General features: G+C 39.4%; 6 protein-coding genes across 6 annotated transcripts; 2 read left to right on the forward strand and 4 right to left on the reverse strand.

Annotated features, from left to right (window-relative positions):
* Positions 1–574: 574 nt before the first annotated feature.
* Positions 575–2,908, reverse strand: ACO1 (aconitate hydratase ACO1; the record flags this gene model as incomplete). Its single annotated transcript, XM_445684.1, has 1 exon — positions 575–2,908. One exon carries the CDS (start codon positions 2,906–2,908, stop codon positions 575–577), a length of 2,334 nt encoding a protein of 777 aa, XP_445684.1.
* Positions 2,909–3,972: 1,064 nt separating this feature from the next.
* STT4 (1-phosphatidylinositol 4-kinase STT4) lies at positions 3,973–9,681 on the reverse strand (the record flags this gene model as incomplete). Its single annotated transcript, XM_445685.1, has 1 exon — positions 3,973–9,681. The coding sequence occupies one exon, from the start codon at positions 9,679–9,681 to the stop codon at positions 3,973–3,975; it is 5,709 nt and encodes a 1,902-aa protein (XP_445685.1).
* Positions 9,682–10,831: 1,150 nt separating this feature from the next.
* UBC12 (NEDD8-conjugating protein UBC12) lies at positions 10,832–11,395 on the forward strand (the record flags this gene model as incomplete). The annotated part of the gene is made up of 1 exon (XM_445686.1): positions 10,832–11,395. One exon carries the CDS (start codon positions 10,832–10,834, stop codon positions 11,393–11,395), a length of 564 nt encoding a protein of 187 aa, XP_445686.1.
* Positions 11,396–11,584: 189 nt separating this feature from the next.
* On the forward strand, positions 11,585–12,649 carry GVI51_D06479 (uncharacterized protein; the record flags this gene model as incomplete). The annotated part of the gene is made up of 1 exon (XM_445687.1): positions 11,585–12,649. The coding sequence occupies one exon, from the start codon at positions 11,585–11,587 to the stop codon at positions 12,647–12,649; it is 1,065 nt and encodes a 354-aa protein (XP_445687.1).
* A 271-nt stretch (positions 12,650–12,920) lies between these two features.
* On the reverse strand, positions 12,921–16,847 carry GVI51_D06501 (uncharacterized protein; the record flags this gene model as incomplete). The annotated part of the gene is made up of 1 exon (XM_445688.1): positions 12,921–16,847. One exon carries the CDS (start codon positions 16,845–16,847, stop codon positions 12,921–12,923), a length of 3,927 nt encoding a protein of 1,308 aa, XP_445688.1.
* A 798-nt stretch (positions 16,848–17,645) lies between these two features.
* On the reverse strand, positions 17,646–17,960 carry GVI51_D06523 (uncharacterized protein; the record flags this gene model as incomplete). The annotated part of the gene is made up of 1 exon (XM_445689.1): positions 17,646–17,960. The coding sequence occupies one exon, from the start codon at positions 17,958–17,960 to the stop codon at positions 17,646–17,648; it is 315 nt and encodes a 104-aa protein (XP_445689.1).
* Positions 17,961–17,982: the final 22 nt, after the last annotated feature.

Here is a 17,982-nt window from a genome sequence, read left to right on the forward strand (position 1 = left end):
GTATCATTTTTAATATAAGCTACATCATTCAGACGTTATATCGTTTTTGAATATAGGGAAGAAAGGCACACACACACACACACACATATACACACACTCGATGGACTAACCTAGTCAATCATGCTTACATAAGAAAGTTAGTTTTTGAGTTAAGTCCAGGAATATTAATTAATTGCCCAATAAAATTAGGTTAACAGAAATAAATAAGTTTGTTCATATAGACAATATATACTATTATCTTGATCCCAAATTGCAAATTCTAAGAATAAAATATCAATCAGGGTATATTAGTATTGGGAATGAAATAAATACAGTTTTCGATTATGTCTAGCTCGATGCATGCGGTCTTGAAACCAAACTAGGATGATAAATACAGCGGAAGTAAAAAGGTGACAAATTACTTTAATGGAAAATGAAATGAAAAAACAATAATAAATAAATAAAGGTAGTCAAATCATGGCATACTAATAAAGTTTACCAATTGGTCCCACATTTGTTTTAAACAAAAAAAGACAAGACGAGTTGCTAAAATGTCTTTATTAGAAGTCCCATTTAATCAATTTTTTTCGTTTGCTTAAGCTTTGTCAGCCTTAATCTTGTTTAGAGCAGAACCGTACTTGAACCATTCGATTTGCTCGCTGTTGAAAGTGTGAGTCAACTCACAGTCCCAAGCTTCACCGTTCTTTGGATGAACTCTCATGGTGACGTTCTTACCTGGAGCAAGCTCGGTCAATCCTAGAATATCAATCTTGTCATCTGGGTTAATCTTGTCGTAGTCAGCTGGGTTCTTGAAGTTCAATGGCAACAAACCTTGCTTCTTCAAGTTAGTTTCGTGGATACGAGCAAATGACTTAGTAATGATAGCGAAACCACCCAAGAATCTTGGTTCCAAAGCAGCGTGTTCACGAGAAGAACCTTCACCGAAGTTCTCATCACCAATAACAACCCACTTAATACCTTCGTCTCTGTAGTCTCTGGCAGTGTCTGGAACACCCTTGTATTCACCAGTGTAGACGTTTCTAACACTGTTGGCCTTCTTGTTTTCAGCATTGATAGCACCAATCATGTAGTTGTTAGAAATGTTTTCCAAGTGACCTCTGTACTTCAACCATGGACCGGCCATAGAGATATGGTCAGTGGTGGTCTTACCCAAAGACTTGATCAAGATTGGCATGTTTAGAGCATCCTTACCATCCCATGGCTTGAAAGGCTTTAGGACTTGTAGACGGTCGGAGGTTGGAGCAACCTTAACATCAACAGCGTTACGGTCCTTTGGTGGAGCTTGGTAAGTGTTCTCACCTGGGTCGTAACCACGTTCTGGCAAACCGTTACCGAATGGTTCCTTCAACTTGAATTCGTTACCATCCTTGTCCTTCAACTTGTCAGTCAATGGGTTGAATCTCAAGTCACCGGCAATGGCGAAAGCAGTAACAATTTCTGGAGAAGCAACGAAAGCGTGGGTTTGTGGGTTACCATCGTTTCTGGAAGTGAAGTTTCTGTTGTAAGAAGAGACAATAGTGTTCTTGTCACCCTTCTTGATGTCTTGACGGTCCCATTGACCAATACATGGACCACAGGCGTTAGCCAAGACAATACCACCGAATTCCTTGAAAGTTTCCAATTGACCATCACGTTCAATGGTGGCTCTAATTTGTTCAGAACCTGGGGTAACTGTGAAGATGGACTTAGCCTTCAAACCGTGAGAGGCAGCATCCTTGATGATAGAAGCGGAACGAGACATATCTTCGTAAGAAGAGTTAGTACAGGAACCGATCAAACCGACCTTGACTTCCAATGGCCAATTGTTTTCGACAGCAACTTCCTTCATCTTAGAGATTGGAGTGGCCAAATCTGGGGTAAATGGACCGTTAACGTATGGTTCTAGAGTGTTCAAGTCAATTTCAATGACTTCATCGTATTCAGCACCTTGGTCAGCGGACAATAGATCCTTGTGGTACAATTGAGCGAATTCGGCGATCTTGTCACGACGAGTAGCCTTCAAGTAGTCAATCATAGACTTGTTGAATGGGAAAACGGAAGTGGTAGCACCGATTTCAGCACCCATATTACAGATAGTACCCATACCAGTGGCGGAGAAAGTGTCAACACCTTCACCGAAGTATTCGACGATCTTACCAGTACCACCCTTGACAGTTGTAATACCAGCCAACTTCAAGATGATATCCTTTGGAGAGGTCCAACCGTTCATTCTACCGGTCAACTTAACACCCAAAATCTTTGGAGCCTTTAGTTCCCATGGTAGACCAGCCATGACATCGACGGCATCAGCACCACCGACACCGATAGCCAATTGACCTAGACCACCAGCGTTTGGAGTGTGGGAGTCGGTACCGATGATCAAAGCACCTGGGAAAGCGTAGTTTTCTAGAACAATTTGGTGGATAATACCAGAACCTGGCTTCCAGAAACCGATGTTGTACTTAGCGGAGGCAGAAGCCAAGAAGTCGTAGACTTCCTTATTTAGGTCGACGGCTCTCTTCAAATCCTTCTCACCACCAATTTGGGCTTGGATCAAGTGGTCACAGTGGACTGTGACTGGTCTAGCTACTTCTGGCAAGCCAGCGGACATGAATTGCAAGATGGCCATTTGGGCGGTAGCATCCTGACATGCGACACGGTCTGGTCTTAGCTTCAAATAGGAAACACCTCTCTCGATCTGTTGTCCGTGTGGGTCGTCCAAGTGACCGTACAGGATCTTTTCAGCGTAGGTCAATGGTCTGCCTAGCCTCTTTCTCACTATGTCGACATACTCGATGTTTTGCTTGTAATTGATGAAAGAATGGTCCTCCAACAAGTTCTGGTTGACCTTAGAGTCTCTAGTCAAGTTAGAGACTGTAGCCAGTCTCCTGACACCAGTGTTTCTCACCACTGTTCTAGCAGACAACATTTGTTATAGTGTATTGTGTATGTATATTCCTCTCAACCTAGAAAAAAAACAAAAAGAATATTATAGCTTTGTCTTGCTCCTTTTGTATTTCAATTTACCAACGTAAACTTCCCTTCTTCCGGCTGTAGGCGAGTGTCCTGCTCTGTGTTGTATATTATATACTCAGCTATAGTGCTCGACAGCGCCTAAAGTCGAAAATCCCGAGAAGAACGAGAACGGCGAGTTTCCAGGCCCTTTTTATACTTCAGGGAACTGCGAAATGCTACTCCTTCCCCCCTCCAACGGGCTCCTACCTTCCCCCCCAGGCCACGATTATCAAATCCCTGCGCAGATACACTGCAACTGCCATAACGCTCAATTCCCACTTTCATGGCCTAACCACACGCACTACGCCATTTTACTGCACAAACTGGAACTCACACCGCAAACTCGCTCCAGTGTCCTTCACTGTGCCCAGCAAATAGCCGCAGAGCCCGCTCTGCCTGAAAGCAAAACGGAGTTCCTGCCGGCGTTTCTCTCGTAATTCGACTGTTCTCGTACCTTATTGGTCCATTCCTCGCTAATAGTTGCTCCCTTTCTTTGTTCCCATTCGCTGCTGTGCAGCTGTTTCTGCGGTGGGGGGGGGCAGGACGACCGATCACTCCCTTCACTGTACGTTCCATTTGTCCGTTGTCTCTGTTATCGTGCAGCACGTCTGTGCTTTCATTGGTCTCATTGGTCTCATTGGTCTCATTGGTCCCTCCCCGTCCCCCGTCCCTCTCTGGTGCGAATTCGCGGCCACTGCTGTTCCTGGCACCGACAGCCCAGCTGGGCCGAGTTCTCGGTGATTACGCTGTTTATCCCCCGACGTGATCACTCTCTTGGCGGGAAGCGTCACGGTTGAAGACGTGGGTTTTCTGGCGTTCGCAAGCAGAAGCCGAGATTTCGGGTTTTCCAGAACCTCGGACTTGGCATCGCAACTAGAATCGGAACTGCAATTGTAACAGCAATTGTAACAGCAATTTGGACTACTAAAAAAAATTAGGGCTATGAATTATTATGAAAAAAGAGAATGCTACTTAGATCTAGTATGGGATACCGTTGGTGATACGTTGGAACTCGTCGTAACCCTTTGTGAACACGGACTCGTAACTCTTGTTGATCAGTTGTTTCATGTAGTTCGCTGCCTCTTGGTCTGTGCGGTGCGGTTGGAACCGGTTCTCCAGGTTGCGCATTGTCTTGCTGCCTTTGAAACAGGGCAACCCGCTGCCTAGCATGGGCTCGACACACGACAGAATCATGTCCATGTGCGGCCTAGCCGCTAGGTACGCCTTGATGCACAGCTCCTCGAAGTCCTGGTACGCTTGCGTGTTCTGCGAGCCACCCATGACGCGCACCATCTCCTTCGTAAGCTTGAATGGTACTGCTTCGAATTTCACACCACCGGGAACAATGTCAAAGATAAAACCGAAGTCAATGTGCAGACAGTGGCCATCCCCATCATACATAATGTTACCATTGTGACGGTCCTTAAATTGCAACAGATAAGAGATAACACTGTAACCAGCTAGAGACTTGACAAAATTGGTGCGCGCTTTCTGAAACTCAATGGTGTTCTCATGGCCGAACTTTGACACGAAGTACTCGTATAACCCATTCACAGCTTCACGGCCAAGCATGTCCCTCGATATACTGTTCGGCAACACATCGATAACACCACACCCAGGTGCAGTAGCAGTCACCCTGTTAGGATAGACGTACACGTCAAGCCCAATACTGGACCATATGGTCTTGAAAACGGAAATCAATTGCAACGCCAACACATCTTGTCTACAATCATCACCTACTTTGAAAATGGCTGCTTGCCAGTTCTCAACAGTAATACGATCACCAGTCTTAGAGTCTTGCAACTCCTTTTTGATCTTAAATGTAGCCATAAATGGTGCTTTGGCATGGGATTGCAAAGGCTTACCACTCTTCCTATCTATGTCAATAACAATACCATCAGGGTTCGATGGCAGATATACACCTGGCTTAACGACAACCTTGCTCATCTCTTCATCGATCTTCTTCTTCTTTTCGGCTTTTGTCTTCTTGATATATGGCTTCAATTTACCTGAAATACCAGTGACTTCATTGAAGAAAGAAAATTCCTTTTGATATAGCTCCAATGCGGGCTGATCAAATTCGGATACCATATGTGTACGTACCCGATCCAATATGGGCTTGATGTCATCCTCAATGATACCCTCATCATCTTTGTAGCAGTTAGCAAGCATGTTCCAAATAATTTGGTGTGAGAATAACATACTGATCTTTGCAGTCTCCATGATTAACCTCTCTACATATCCTGTTTTATCATATCTCAAACATTGAACAATCTGAGGAACATAAAAGAACGTCAAGTTAACATCATGTGATTCAAGGGCAAAAATACTGTATTGCAAAATAAATTCATTCTGATTCCAATTCGGCAAAAAGAGATTGATAGCTTTTAGAGGAGCAACAGGTACCCAGTATAGGATGTGATGTAAATCGGAGTTTTTGTTTAACCTTCTTTCATCCAAATACAAGCTTAACGCAGATGCAGTAGTAACGGATTTTAATGGCTCCTTGATTATCATATCAACTAATGCTTGATCCAACTTCTTACTCTGATATCTTTGCGCAATATTGAGAGCTAAATCAGGATTAATATCAAAAGCTGTTTGTAGCATATTCAGTGGCAAGTCATTACTATTTGCGCCTTGAATTTTATCCAAAGGCGTTAACCAAACCTGTATTTGCTGTATCTCATGGGCAATAAAATACTCAAACAATTTGAAAGACTTACCAGAGTGTTCTGAGAAGACTGAACTTAGAGAATCAGTCGCTTTATAAACGTCACTCAAAATTGACAGATCGGCCCTAATTTTTAATTCATTTGAACCGAAAGGCCATGAGAATGGCTTTCTAAACCATTCTAGACCGGCATTAATGATTAAACGACATAAAGATGACACTGTATTCGTATTTCTTCTAACATTAGCCCTTAAAATAGATATACCAAAAAGCAAATATTCGTTTCTAATCAGACGAGCAAAGGGATGTAATGAGGCCTTTGAAAACTCTTGAACACCATAAATGAAGCAAGTCGTGAACAGATTCAGTAGATGATCACTTTGGTGTTGAGTACCAGCAAAGTGTGAAGAAAAGAACTTGATAATATGTCTGTGTGGCTCAAAAGTACTAGATGCAATTCTTGCATCTCTATCAATTTTGACTTTATCATATGGTGCATACTCCATCATTTGATAATCTTCCGGTAGTAAATCATGCTCACGATCGAATAAACCCTTCTTTGAAATTATAGACTCCTTCCAACACAAGATCACATCACTTAAAATAACATGAGCAAGGTCAGGTCTTTCAGTTATAACTGTTAGCCAAATGTTTGTTGCGCTTTTCATTGAGAAAGATGTGAAAACTTCGAAAGGGATACGCACTAGATTATACAATACCGACTTCCCATTATAATTACCAATGATTAGAAGAGCAGCACAGAAGTCAAGCAAATCAGATACTTCCTGGCCTGAAACAAAACGTTTTGCTTGAACTTTCACTCTGATATCATCAGCTTGCTTTTGAATTTCATCAGCAAACACCTCAGGAGTAAATGAAATGCTAGTATCGGCAAGGAACTTGGATCTCCAAGATTGCTGTGATATAAAACCTGCAACTGCATTTGGTCTTTGGAAACCTCCAAAAGACATTTTACTTAGTTCTCTATCGGCATTTAAAATAGAACCCGCCATTTCAATCGCAAAGGATACACCATATTCAATTGTATTTGATCTATAAAACTGTGCGACACCAGAAATGTATGTATTCAACAAAATTTTCGAGTTTTGATTAGCTGTCTCCAAAATTATCAATAACCAAGTCCTGGCAGATTTATGTAACCTTGCCAAAGTCTCCTTTCTCCAATATATGGAACCCGGTAGTAATACTCTCACTTGTGAGTATTTTAATAAAAACTCATAGTTCGGATCAAATTTTGTTCTTTCACAGTCCTCAATACTATCAAAAAGTGTAGTTAGTAAATCCAAAAGAGTGTATAACGAGTGATGATGCAACAATGAAGATGGAATACTCTTGATAAATAGATCACAAGCTTGAAATGCTATATTCTGAAGGTTTTCATCTCTATGAGCCAGACACAATAGAAGATTGTTCAGTTGGTCGGCAATACGAGTAGAATTGAATTGTTCAGTAGTTTCTCTTTTTGCTATTTCAGCATATTTTTTAATCATCGCAATTGTCATAAAGCTAATGCAATTTTCAACAGAGCTAGAAGTCATAGCTGGATCTGACAAGTATTGGACAAGCTTAGAGCAATCCCCAACCTCGCATCTGATTGTTTCTAGAAGTTTAGCAGCGGCTAAAAACATCACTTTTGGAGTAGAAACTGTTCTGGCTTGTACAATGTTCGAGTTTAGATATTCTGATATTGATTGTCTTTGCTGTTTAATATTTGCACTTGAAGAGCTTCTTCTCAAAATTGAGTTTAAGTCAATAGAAAGTTCCTTATTATTTGATGGAAAATCTGAAGTCAAAGGAGGACTATTAATTGCAATTCTTTGAAGTTGGTTATAGTTGATTTTCACTATGTCAGATTCAAAATAAAAACCATGAATTACCATATTGAACCATATATTTCTGAACATAGTCGTTGTCTTAGCATCTGTAGAAAGATCCAATGGTTTCTGACTGATGGGGGGAAGTAGTGCAGCCAAAGGCTTCAGATAAATTACAATTTGATCTGCAACTCGGGTAATTTCAGATTGTGTACGATGGTGATCTGACCTTTCAACATCTCCACTTGAGGTGATACTCTCGAGCAAGTCGTGTAAATAGAATTTATAATGGTCAGTATTAAAGGACTTTTCTAGTAAGACAGCAGATAAAGTAATTTTTGATCTTATCAAACAATTGAATAAGGCTTCATTGTTTTGCTTAATTGCTGCATTTTCCGTTAATTTTAAAAATTTCAAGAACAGAGTGAATTCATTTACCCCAATGTATGGAGCAAGTTTAGCCATCGACTGCAGAATAATATCATCTAGCTCCTTAGAGACAACATTCACTTTTTGAGAAAGAACTGAGATTGTTAACGCTGTGATTGACTGTGTGTTATAATGAGAGGCAATCCTTGTTATAGCAGTGACACAGTTTCTAAAAAGCATTCTGTGGTATGTAGCCGGTGTCCCTGTTAAATCTTGCACGGAAGATTTAACCGGGTGGATAGATGCTGTTGTTGCTTTCAAATCAAAACCTTCTAATATGTGAGCTGATGGTTGATTAAGCACTTCTCTGTCACTGGAGGAAGTAATCGTCTGCTTTCTTTCCTTAATAATTGGCATTATCAAACCATCTTCTGTTAGAGCAAGCAGATTGTTGATCGAGTAGATTGTACTAACTATAGCATCTTCGCTTAGAGGTTTTAAACCCATACTGAAGTTTCTAGTTACATTTGCAATTATATCCATACTAATATGCTGAGATGCAATTAAAATTGGGAAGAAACGTAATTGAATTAAGGAAACCTCTTTAACAAAATAGTTTAGGATAGAGCTCACAGATATCAGAGTTTTGATCAGAAATGGGATGGATTCTTCAAACAGTAGATTTTTTTCAAGACCTGATGAAACCATCATAACCACCACATCCATAAAACGCTCTCTATTTGCTTCAAAATCTAAAAATGGAATAACTGATAACATCTGTAGCAAATAAGCATCAGTTCCAAAAGTGTAATTAGATCTAGTTTCATTAGATAAATCGTAGTATTCCTTAGCTTCATAAGCACTCAAAGAAAACTGACATAATGACAACAACATCTTATGGTTGTCTCTTAACAACCGTTTGAACTTTTCAAACTTTGCCGATTCTTTACGTTCAGAAACTGGCTTATGCATATCCTTAAAATGCTGATATTGCAAATCCAATAAATATTCAGAGACCAATTCATAACTTTCTGGAACTTCCAACATTGTTCTCAATATTTTGACCTGCATGGAGGACAGTAACTCCCAGAATTTGACAGAGGAAATTTCGGCTCCCGCATCAAAGTATTGAATCAATAGAGATTTATCGAACCCATTATTCGAGGACAAGACATTATCCAAGTCCTTAAAGAAGTTTTGATTGATAAAGAAGTTGGACACTAAATCCCATACGATGTAACTCAACTTTAGAGGAGTTTCTTCCAATATGAAAGCATTCAAGAACCCCAGCAGTGAAAATAGACATGTGTTGTTATCGAAGATAACTTCGGTAACAGATGCAACAAATTGCGCAAACAGTTTTTCAACCACTGGAACTACCTCTGGGAACTTTCTAGCGCTTCTGATCAGAAATCTGGTCAATTCAAATGTACACAATTCGTTTGGGTTTTTCAATGATCTCATTCTGAACTTGGAGTACATCAGATCAGAGATACGTTGCCTTGGTGAATGCAAGAAGTATGGTGCCACTGTGTTCTCCAAGATTTCAAGAGTCCTCGATAGTGAATCCGGAACAGAGGCACATATACCAACGATGATTTCCCACTCATTCATATTTAATGGGATGGTATACAGCTTTGCAGGAGATGTAGAGTAGTAAATTGGCAGTGCCTTAATGATCATCTCCAAAGTGTCATCAGCGTCATTCATATCATTTTTGGTAGTATCAGTGTGCACATTCGAAGAGCCTACGCATTGCGCCAGCTTCTTCAAGGCCTCACCACGCAAAGTCCTAGTAGCAATTGCCATTGCCCTTTATCTATTGTTAATTAGTTGCACTGCGTGATGTAATTGCTTGAAACTCTTTTGGAGGGGAGGGAGAAAGGAAAAGTAGAAATTACAGAAGAATAGCCTATTAAAGATCCAAACTATTGAACTAAAATTCTATAGAAGGCAAATACAATTGAGAGAATGCGCCATGCAGATGCACAGTCCAAAGAATCATCATACCTTCCATTCACTGAGCTAGAGTGAGCCAGTGCTCGGATTCTTTTTTTCCAAATTTTGGCGTTGCCAGTGCACTGTAGCAGTGTTGTGACAAACGGGAAACCATATGAACCGGCAAGCAGATTACCAATATTGTCTCGTCTCCCCAAAAAAAGGGTCACGTGCCATGTTGACATCGACGAGACAAAAACTATTTGGAATTTTGATTCTCAGCATCACATGCCATTTACGTATACAATGACAGGATCATGTGATAAAACACCCATACACTTATCCGGGTAACGTATGATCATTGTGTCTATGTGTGTGTGTACGTAACTTGATACGTAGCTATTGGCTATTTGCTGCTTCTTTCTTTTTTCTACGTAATGGGAAGAGTCACGTGACTCTTCTATTGTTCTATTTTTCTCCTTTCTGTTTTTAGTTTTCTTCCTTTTTTTTTTTTTTTTTGAAAAAAGAAATTTGTTTCTACGAGCGTTTCTGTGTGATTTACACTAAAATGAGTGTAGTGCAGAGAATTGAAGAATTTCAGAAGAGAAATCGAAGCTTTTTTCTTTCCCTTCTCTTCCCATCTGTTGCCCATTTGTCTTCGAGAGTTTCTCTTTGTAATCACTTTTACTTACAAAATGTATTTGCAATAGTTCTGAACAATGGGAAACTACCTTATTATTGGTTTCAAAGTATCATTCCACCCATTTGGTTCTGCCATTTGTGAAATCTTGAAATTACAGGTTCTCAAGTTTTTCTGTGTAGTGGGCTTTATTTTTACCCAATACAATCACTCTCTGTGCTTTCATTTGCGATCCTGAATTCACTACACAGCTAGAAACAGCTTTATATTATCCGGATTGCCGTCAAAATCACTGCTGTTATTTTCATAGTTACATTTCTTTATTCACTACTGGGCTTGCAAATAGTATACCCTCACCCGATATCACATTCGTAACTACACATGTTGAAACTACGCCAATTGCAACAACAGAAACAGCAACAACTTGCTAAAAATGCTGGTTCAAGTGTCAAGGCCAATACAAATAGCACATCTCCAGCAAAACTTAGACTACAAAAGGACATCGAAGAGTTAGAGCTGCCACCAACCGTTAGGGTCAACATTATCTCTCTAGATAACCACAAAGAAATGTCACTCAATATAATAATAATTCCAGATGAAGGTTTCTATAAAGGGGGCAAATTTAGATTCACAGCAACCTTCTTGGAAACTTATCCAATAGACCCTCCGAAGGTCATCTGCAACAACAAGATCTTCCATCCAAACATTGATCCTCATGGCAAAATTTGTCTCAATATCCTCAGAGAAGACTGGTCACCAGCACTTGATCTACAATGCATCGTGTTAGGGCTACTCTCTTTGTTCCAAGAACCCAACGGTAATGATCCACTCAATAAAGAAGCTGCAGAGGTCCTTAATAAGGATAAGCTAGAGTTCGGAAACTTAGTAAGACTGGCTATGTCAGGTGCAATGGTTGGCAGCACATACTATGAGTGCGTCATATAAATTATAACTCATCACAAAGAATGCTTATAGAATATTTGGTGTTAATTTGCCTACTTTTCTTAAACGTCTGTAAGTTTTCGTCAAATCCTCAGAAGTTTAATGTTTCATCGGATTAGACACAAAAGGCAATCAACGAAAATTTACTGAAGAATTGGAAACATATTAATGTCTAACTGAACAATTAAATGTATGTGTGCTAAAAACATGCTATGTTCGTATTTACTATGCAATTTTTCGTTTGGATTTCATTTGTGCTTGCGACACGCTGCTTATACAAGCACTGTTGTTTTTCACGTTAAAATCAAACTATACTCATTTCATGCCATGCTGATCAATAAAATGAGAGAGTTATTGGTTTATAAACTTTTAGTGCTTACAACTATATCAAATTTGACCAAAATTGTGACTGCTTACAGTGTACTTAACAAAATGAACACAGAATTAGAACAACAATTCTCTAAAGCCCCCTTTCCCGAGTGGCTTGCTCAATTTACACAATTACAGGACTGGCCTGGAATGGACCCGCCATATATACCATTAGATTTCATTGATTTTAGCAAAATACCCGAAGCAACCCATTACAATCAATTACAGTGTGAAACGGTACCAAGAGATATATGTTCCTTTGATTGCCATAAATGTGTTGCAACCGACGATATATTAAGTTGCGATTCTCTCACTCAGACTTTTGATGATGGACCAACACCTGCAACTACAGATCTATTAGGGAATTTGAATCATAAGGCAACCTTCTTTACTCTAGGAATCAACATAATAAACTATCCTCAAATTTATAAAGCGATTATACAAAGGGGGCATGATGTTGCCTCACATACTTGGTCACATGCACATTTGCCATCATTATCTAATGAAAAGATTATTGCACAACTACAGTGGAGTATATGGGCTATGAATGCTACTGGAAATCACATACCTCGGTACTTTAGACCTCCATTTGGAGGTATGGATAACAGAGTCCGTGCTATAGCGAGGCAGTTCGGCCTTCAAGCAGTTTTATGGGATCGAGACTCATTTGACTGGCAACTTTTAACTCCCAACCCGAAAACGGAAGAAGACATTCTTAAGGATGTGTGTCTTTGGAAAAAGCATGATGGAAGGGGCATAATTCTAGAACATGATACTACTAAACAAACAACAGATCTGGCAATCAAAATTGAAAGAATAATTGGCTTGTCGCAAAAGACCGTTGCACAATGTGTTGGAGGTTCAAATTACATTCGACAATTTCAATAGAAATAAAAAAATGATTAATGGTTTGTAAAAGAATCCTTTCATACCTCTAAACGTATCTTTGCTTATAAATATCGATCAAAGAAATGACACATTGCTTCCGTGGTACTAAACAGGTTTTTATTGTATTAGAAATGCAAAATAAATATTAATTAAACTAATATGCAAAGTAATTTATAGCTACAACTCCCTACAGGGACGATATTTTTAGATATAGGCCGACTATAAATTTGCCAGCTAAAAAATAAATTAGGTAGTATATCAATGCCCTTGATTAAGATGCATCGGTTGAAATACTACGAGATTTTCTAGAGCCAAAGAATCTGAATCCTGAACTCTTTTTCCTTGATTTTTCTTTACCTTTATTGACAAGAACCTTATTTTCTGGATTTTTAGATTTCATATGAAAATGCTTTCTTATTCCTTTCTTTGGTGTCTGTTGACTCTCTTCCTCCTTCTTGACATCAACGATAGTGGCTGTGTCGCCAGATGAAGATGTAGAAGTACTTTTTGATCTAGGCTCCAACTGGAGTGACAAGTGATACTGATTCTCAACATCCGGCACATTTTCAGCTACATTCATGATATGGTGTATTATATCTAAGTCTGCTTTGTATTCATATTTCACCTTCTTATAGTGAAAAATTTCCTGAATAATATCAAAAATCCGAAATCTTTTTGTAAAATTTACTGTTCCCCTGCTTTTATCAACATAATCTGGATTCCCATTGTGTGTGAATAATAAGTCTGAAAGATATACTCCAAAAAATGGAATACATGGTCTGTTACCAACATTCTTAAGCGTCAATCTGTACTTCAAAAAATTTTTCGTAGATATCATCAAGTCATCAAGCTCACGCAAGGTGTTCTGTAATTCTCGAGATACCAACTTCCAGCTTTCATGTAAACGATTTACTGGCGATGCATAAATACCTGAGATGATAGCAGTCATACTAGAGAAATTATTAATTTCATAGCTAATACGAGCGACCTTAATGAAATAACCGATGGCCTGTCCTCTTTTGGCTGCTGTATCATATTGTAAAATTTTATAAGACACATATTTAGTGATGCTATTCGCAAATGAAATAAACTCACTAATATTCTTAGAACCTCCGAAATCACATTGCTTACATCCCCACACGCGGTCAAGACAATCAAATATTGTAATTTTTTCGTAAAGATTTTCTTCAATCAAAGCTAGTTGCTGAGCAACGTTTTCAGCTGGTATATCTAATATTGACTCATAGACATTAGCTGTAAACTTTGCATCATGCACAAGGTTTGAGAATCCTATCCGCTTCAAATCATTATTATATTCAAGGATTTCGGTACTAGGCTCTAACAATGACCAGTAGCTATATTCAGAAGTCTGATTGTTAGCTTTGATTTCATTCAAAGATGTGTAAAGTTCATTAGCATAGGCGATATTTTCACGCTGTGCAGTTTTAATACAGTTCTCCAATAGTGCTACAGGAAAATCCATATACCGTTCATTCCAAAAAAATGTGAACAGTTTCCATAATAGATAAATTACCCGTTCTTTGTTTGGTAAGTATTTTTTTTCAATCCAGTCGTTATACTCTTCATAACTCAGATTTTCTGGTGGTGCTTCTTCAAATCTCTCAATTATATTAACAATAAATTCAGTAGAAGTAAATATTGTCCTAAAAGTTATCAACATAGTTATCGCAAAAGGCATATCGAGAGATGAGGATTGAAACAAATATTCAAACAAATCTCTCTTATTAGCTCCTTTCATTCTTCCTTTTGAATCAAAAATAACTTCGGCGGTATAGTTTGGCTGAAGGTACCATGGCACAAACTCAATTTTATCATCGGGACATACGACTACATTGGACTCATTTTTATAATAGCTATCCTCCTCTTCAATATATTCATTTATTTCCTCATCTTCTAGTAATTTTGCAACAAGCTCACTTTGCATCGTCCTTGCGGCATAATTAAGGATTTTGTCCCTTTCCTCAACTAGTTTTGAAACAACGGCACAAGCTGCGTCTGCCATTTCAACATACTTTTGTCTAGCATCTCTAAAATCTGCACATACTGAATAGTAAGTGTCATAATTAAATTCGGCATCTTCCCTCAAAAGTCTTTCGTATAGACTTTTTCTGATAATGTCCTCTTTCTTTAACAAATAAGAGCCATAGGCGCTTATATCTGCTTTCGAGCATATTGTCAAAGTATCAATTGAAATTGGATCCAAGGCACCCACAGGGTAATTTGATTTCATTGTCGAAAATACATATGGATCTTCTAGAGTTGTGTGTTGAGAGCACATAATTAGTCTCATTGCAATGTCATGAAAGGTTTGTTTTATTTTGTAAAATTCCTCAACAGAATAAGCAACAGAGACAAGAGTATGTCTCATCAAGTCCTGATATTTCTCAAACTCCCAACCATAAATACCACCATTCACTACTATATGTCTCATTTTTGTAAACATCGTTAGATCCAAATTTTCCAATATATTAATAATCAGAACGGTTGTATTTATCTCTTTGTAAGTCCGGAAATTGGCCTCTAAGCTTTGTATGACCTTCGATCTCGATGGGGCTGTGGATGTCATAGTCTCAATACTACTTGGTTTTACGGGAATATCTTCTTCTTCGTTTTTATCCAATTCATTAAACTCGCTGAAACTTACATGTATCTGACCCTTCCTCTTTTCCAAGAGTTCCAGCGTGTCTCTACTCAAAGGAAACTTTCCAATCTTATTATCATAATTCTTGAACTTATCTTTGCAAGCATTAATATTGGAAGGATTAACAACAGGATAATTCTTGTTTGCATGAAGATATTGAGCAAATAGACCAGTGCTTTTACGAGAGGGTTTATCTGTGTGCTTTGATGTTGTCGAGAATGATCCAGCGCTAGATCTTTGCTGCCCAGCAGCAGATAAATTTCCTGACGAGCTGTTGCGTGAACTACCTAGAGAGTTAGTTCCACTGAAAGGAGACGACAGTACAGAATTTCTCCTTTTATTTCTGTGATAACCAGAAGTGCGCCCCAGTACATTCTCGATAGCAGGTGGATAGTAGCTAGATATCGGATTTTGACTGGCAAGTTTATTTGGAGGCAAAAGGAATGGGTTGGACCACGATCCTCCGTTAAATGACAATCTCATGAATCTCGGGAAAAGCTGAGGAATGATGAATGATTTATGCCTCACAGAGAACTCATTTAGCATATCAAACAGAATATTAAATTGATCATGAATCTTATCAAAGCTCTCGAGGGCAACATCGTAACATCTTGAAATAATGAGTGTTTTATCTATATCTGTATCATTGGTACTATAATTTCCTTGCTGATGACTGGAACGTGAATAACTTGTATAATATGAATGGTTATACCAAACATGTGCCGACTCAGAAATGACACCTAGACAATGTATGAGATCTTCACTTAACAACTTTATCACCTTGTGTTTCTTTACCGGGTCAATAGTCTCAGGGGGGGTCGATTCTTTTAGTATTTCACAGGCTTGTATTAGATACGTAACATATGCCCCCAGAAGGGTATAATTATACCTGAACTCCGGCCTATAGCTTTTCCTCTTTTCGCTTATATGACTTACTTCATCATAGCTCTTGGTAAAGCATTCTTTCGTCTTGTCAAGATAATGATTCAACACCACAAATAATTGATTCCAAGTCACAATATCACTGTCGTTTAGGTAGAACAGGTTGCGGTCTGCTGGGATATAATATGAAGTTGCATCATCATAGCATTCAGGGTCTGGTTTCAATTTTGCCGCCTTAGGTGCTTCATTAATCATTGATGTAATAGAGTTTCGTAGTTTTTCCGTGTTATTCAAGACTGATATGTCTGGTGTGATAATTTCAGGCACAACTTCAGTACCAGAGTATATTGAACCCGGTTTGTTTGCTGTATCTGTGGTGAGAATCAGCGACCTCACATAACTTGAAGGTAACCATCCCCTGACCACAGAGCCAGTCTTGGATCCTCTGGAAGTGTAGACTAGGTTATCCTCAACCAGGACACCGTCCCACCATCCGGAGTCTAATTTGGTGACAATGTATATTATATCTCCTTTGAAAAAAGTGAGCTTGTTGTGGTCTTTGATTTCGTCGTGGATATAATAGTCACTTATGGCTCGTACTATATCTATGGGTTTAAACCCTACTTCGGGTTTGGGTGTGTTGGGTGTGTTCATAATATTGTTGTGAGTGGGCTTGCTATATATGCAGCGCTTACATTCACATACAAATATGCAGTGCGGTGTTAGTTGTATATCCTGTTGGTGATATATGTTCTTTTCAAAGTTGCAAATGCTAGTACTGCTTTCTATTATATATATAAGGCTCTGTTGATCGAATATGGGCCGGCCTGTGTGTAATCACATCGATTTTCCATCACTATGAGCAGTTCACGCCGAGAAAACTGAAGATCATTACATATTAGGGGCACCATGATGTAATTTAGGCACCTTCCTTAAATAGAATGTTTTCTTAAGAACCATAAGAAGGTATCTTGATAGGGAAAAAGGGTATATCAATGAATAAAGGATGACTTCACCATTTGATCAGGGCGTTCCATGTACAACCCCCCCCCCCCCCCCCTTCTAAGGTCATGGCGAGTGATGGATAAGGGACATAACAAGTATCCCATCAGGATAAGGCTTGATCAGGATAAGAATCAACCAGGATAAGAATCGATCAGGATAACCATCGCTGCTAGTGTTAAGGATCAACCCTATTAGCAAGGCTCCAGAGTGAAAAGAAAAGCATGGAGGGCAATAAACTCAAACTAGCGATGTGGGCATGTTAATATCGAATGATAGCCCACAAAGGCGGGGGGTGTTACAGAGGACCCTTGCGCATGAGAACAATGGGGGGGGAGGGTGAGAGGGATAGCGCCTAGTACTAAAGTTGGCTTGACAGCGGAGAATATCCCGCAGGAGCATTGTATTTTTTAGGGGTACCTCCCTCACCTCCAAGTTGGCAAATGCTGTTTAGATAGACTTCTGTGCATCTAAGTGTGTGCGTGTTTGTTCTGAGGACTTCAGGGGGGGCGGAGAAGTACCTGCACAAGGCGGAACACTGTGATCGAATGCTGGGAGATGCAGAGAAGAAGCTGGTTGATAATGTGTAGCTACGCTAGTTGTCTGCGGAGGCAATGCTAAACGTGTCGGCTGGGCAGTGGGAAATGAAAGATCCGGCTGCTGTACGTAGGAGTCTGTGCCGCAGAATGACTGGAAAATGCCTTTCACACGGGTATTGACGACATGGCAGGAAAATACCTGTAGAAGAAAGCTGCAGAGCACCATCCCTGTATATCTGCCGTGGACT

This window comes from Nakaseomyces glabratus, chromosome D (assembly GCF_010111755.1).
Source record: "Nakaseomyces glabratus chromosome D, complete sequence".
NCBI classification, from domain to species: Eukaryota; Fungi; Ascomycota; class Saccharomycetes; order Saccharomycetales; family Saccharomycetaceae; genus Nakaseomyces; species Nakaseomyces glabratus.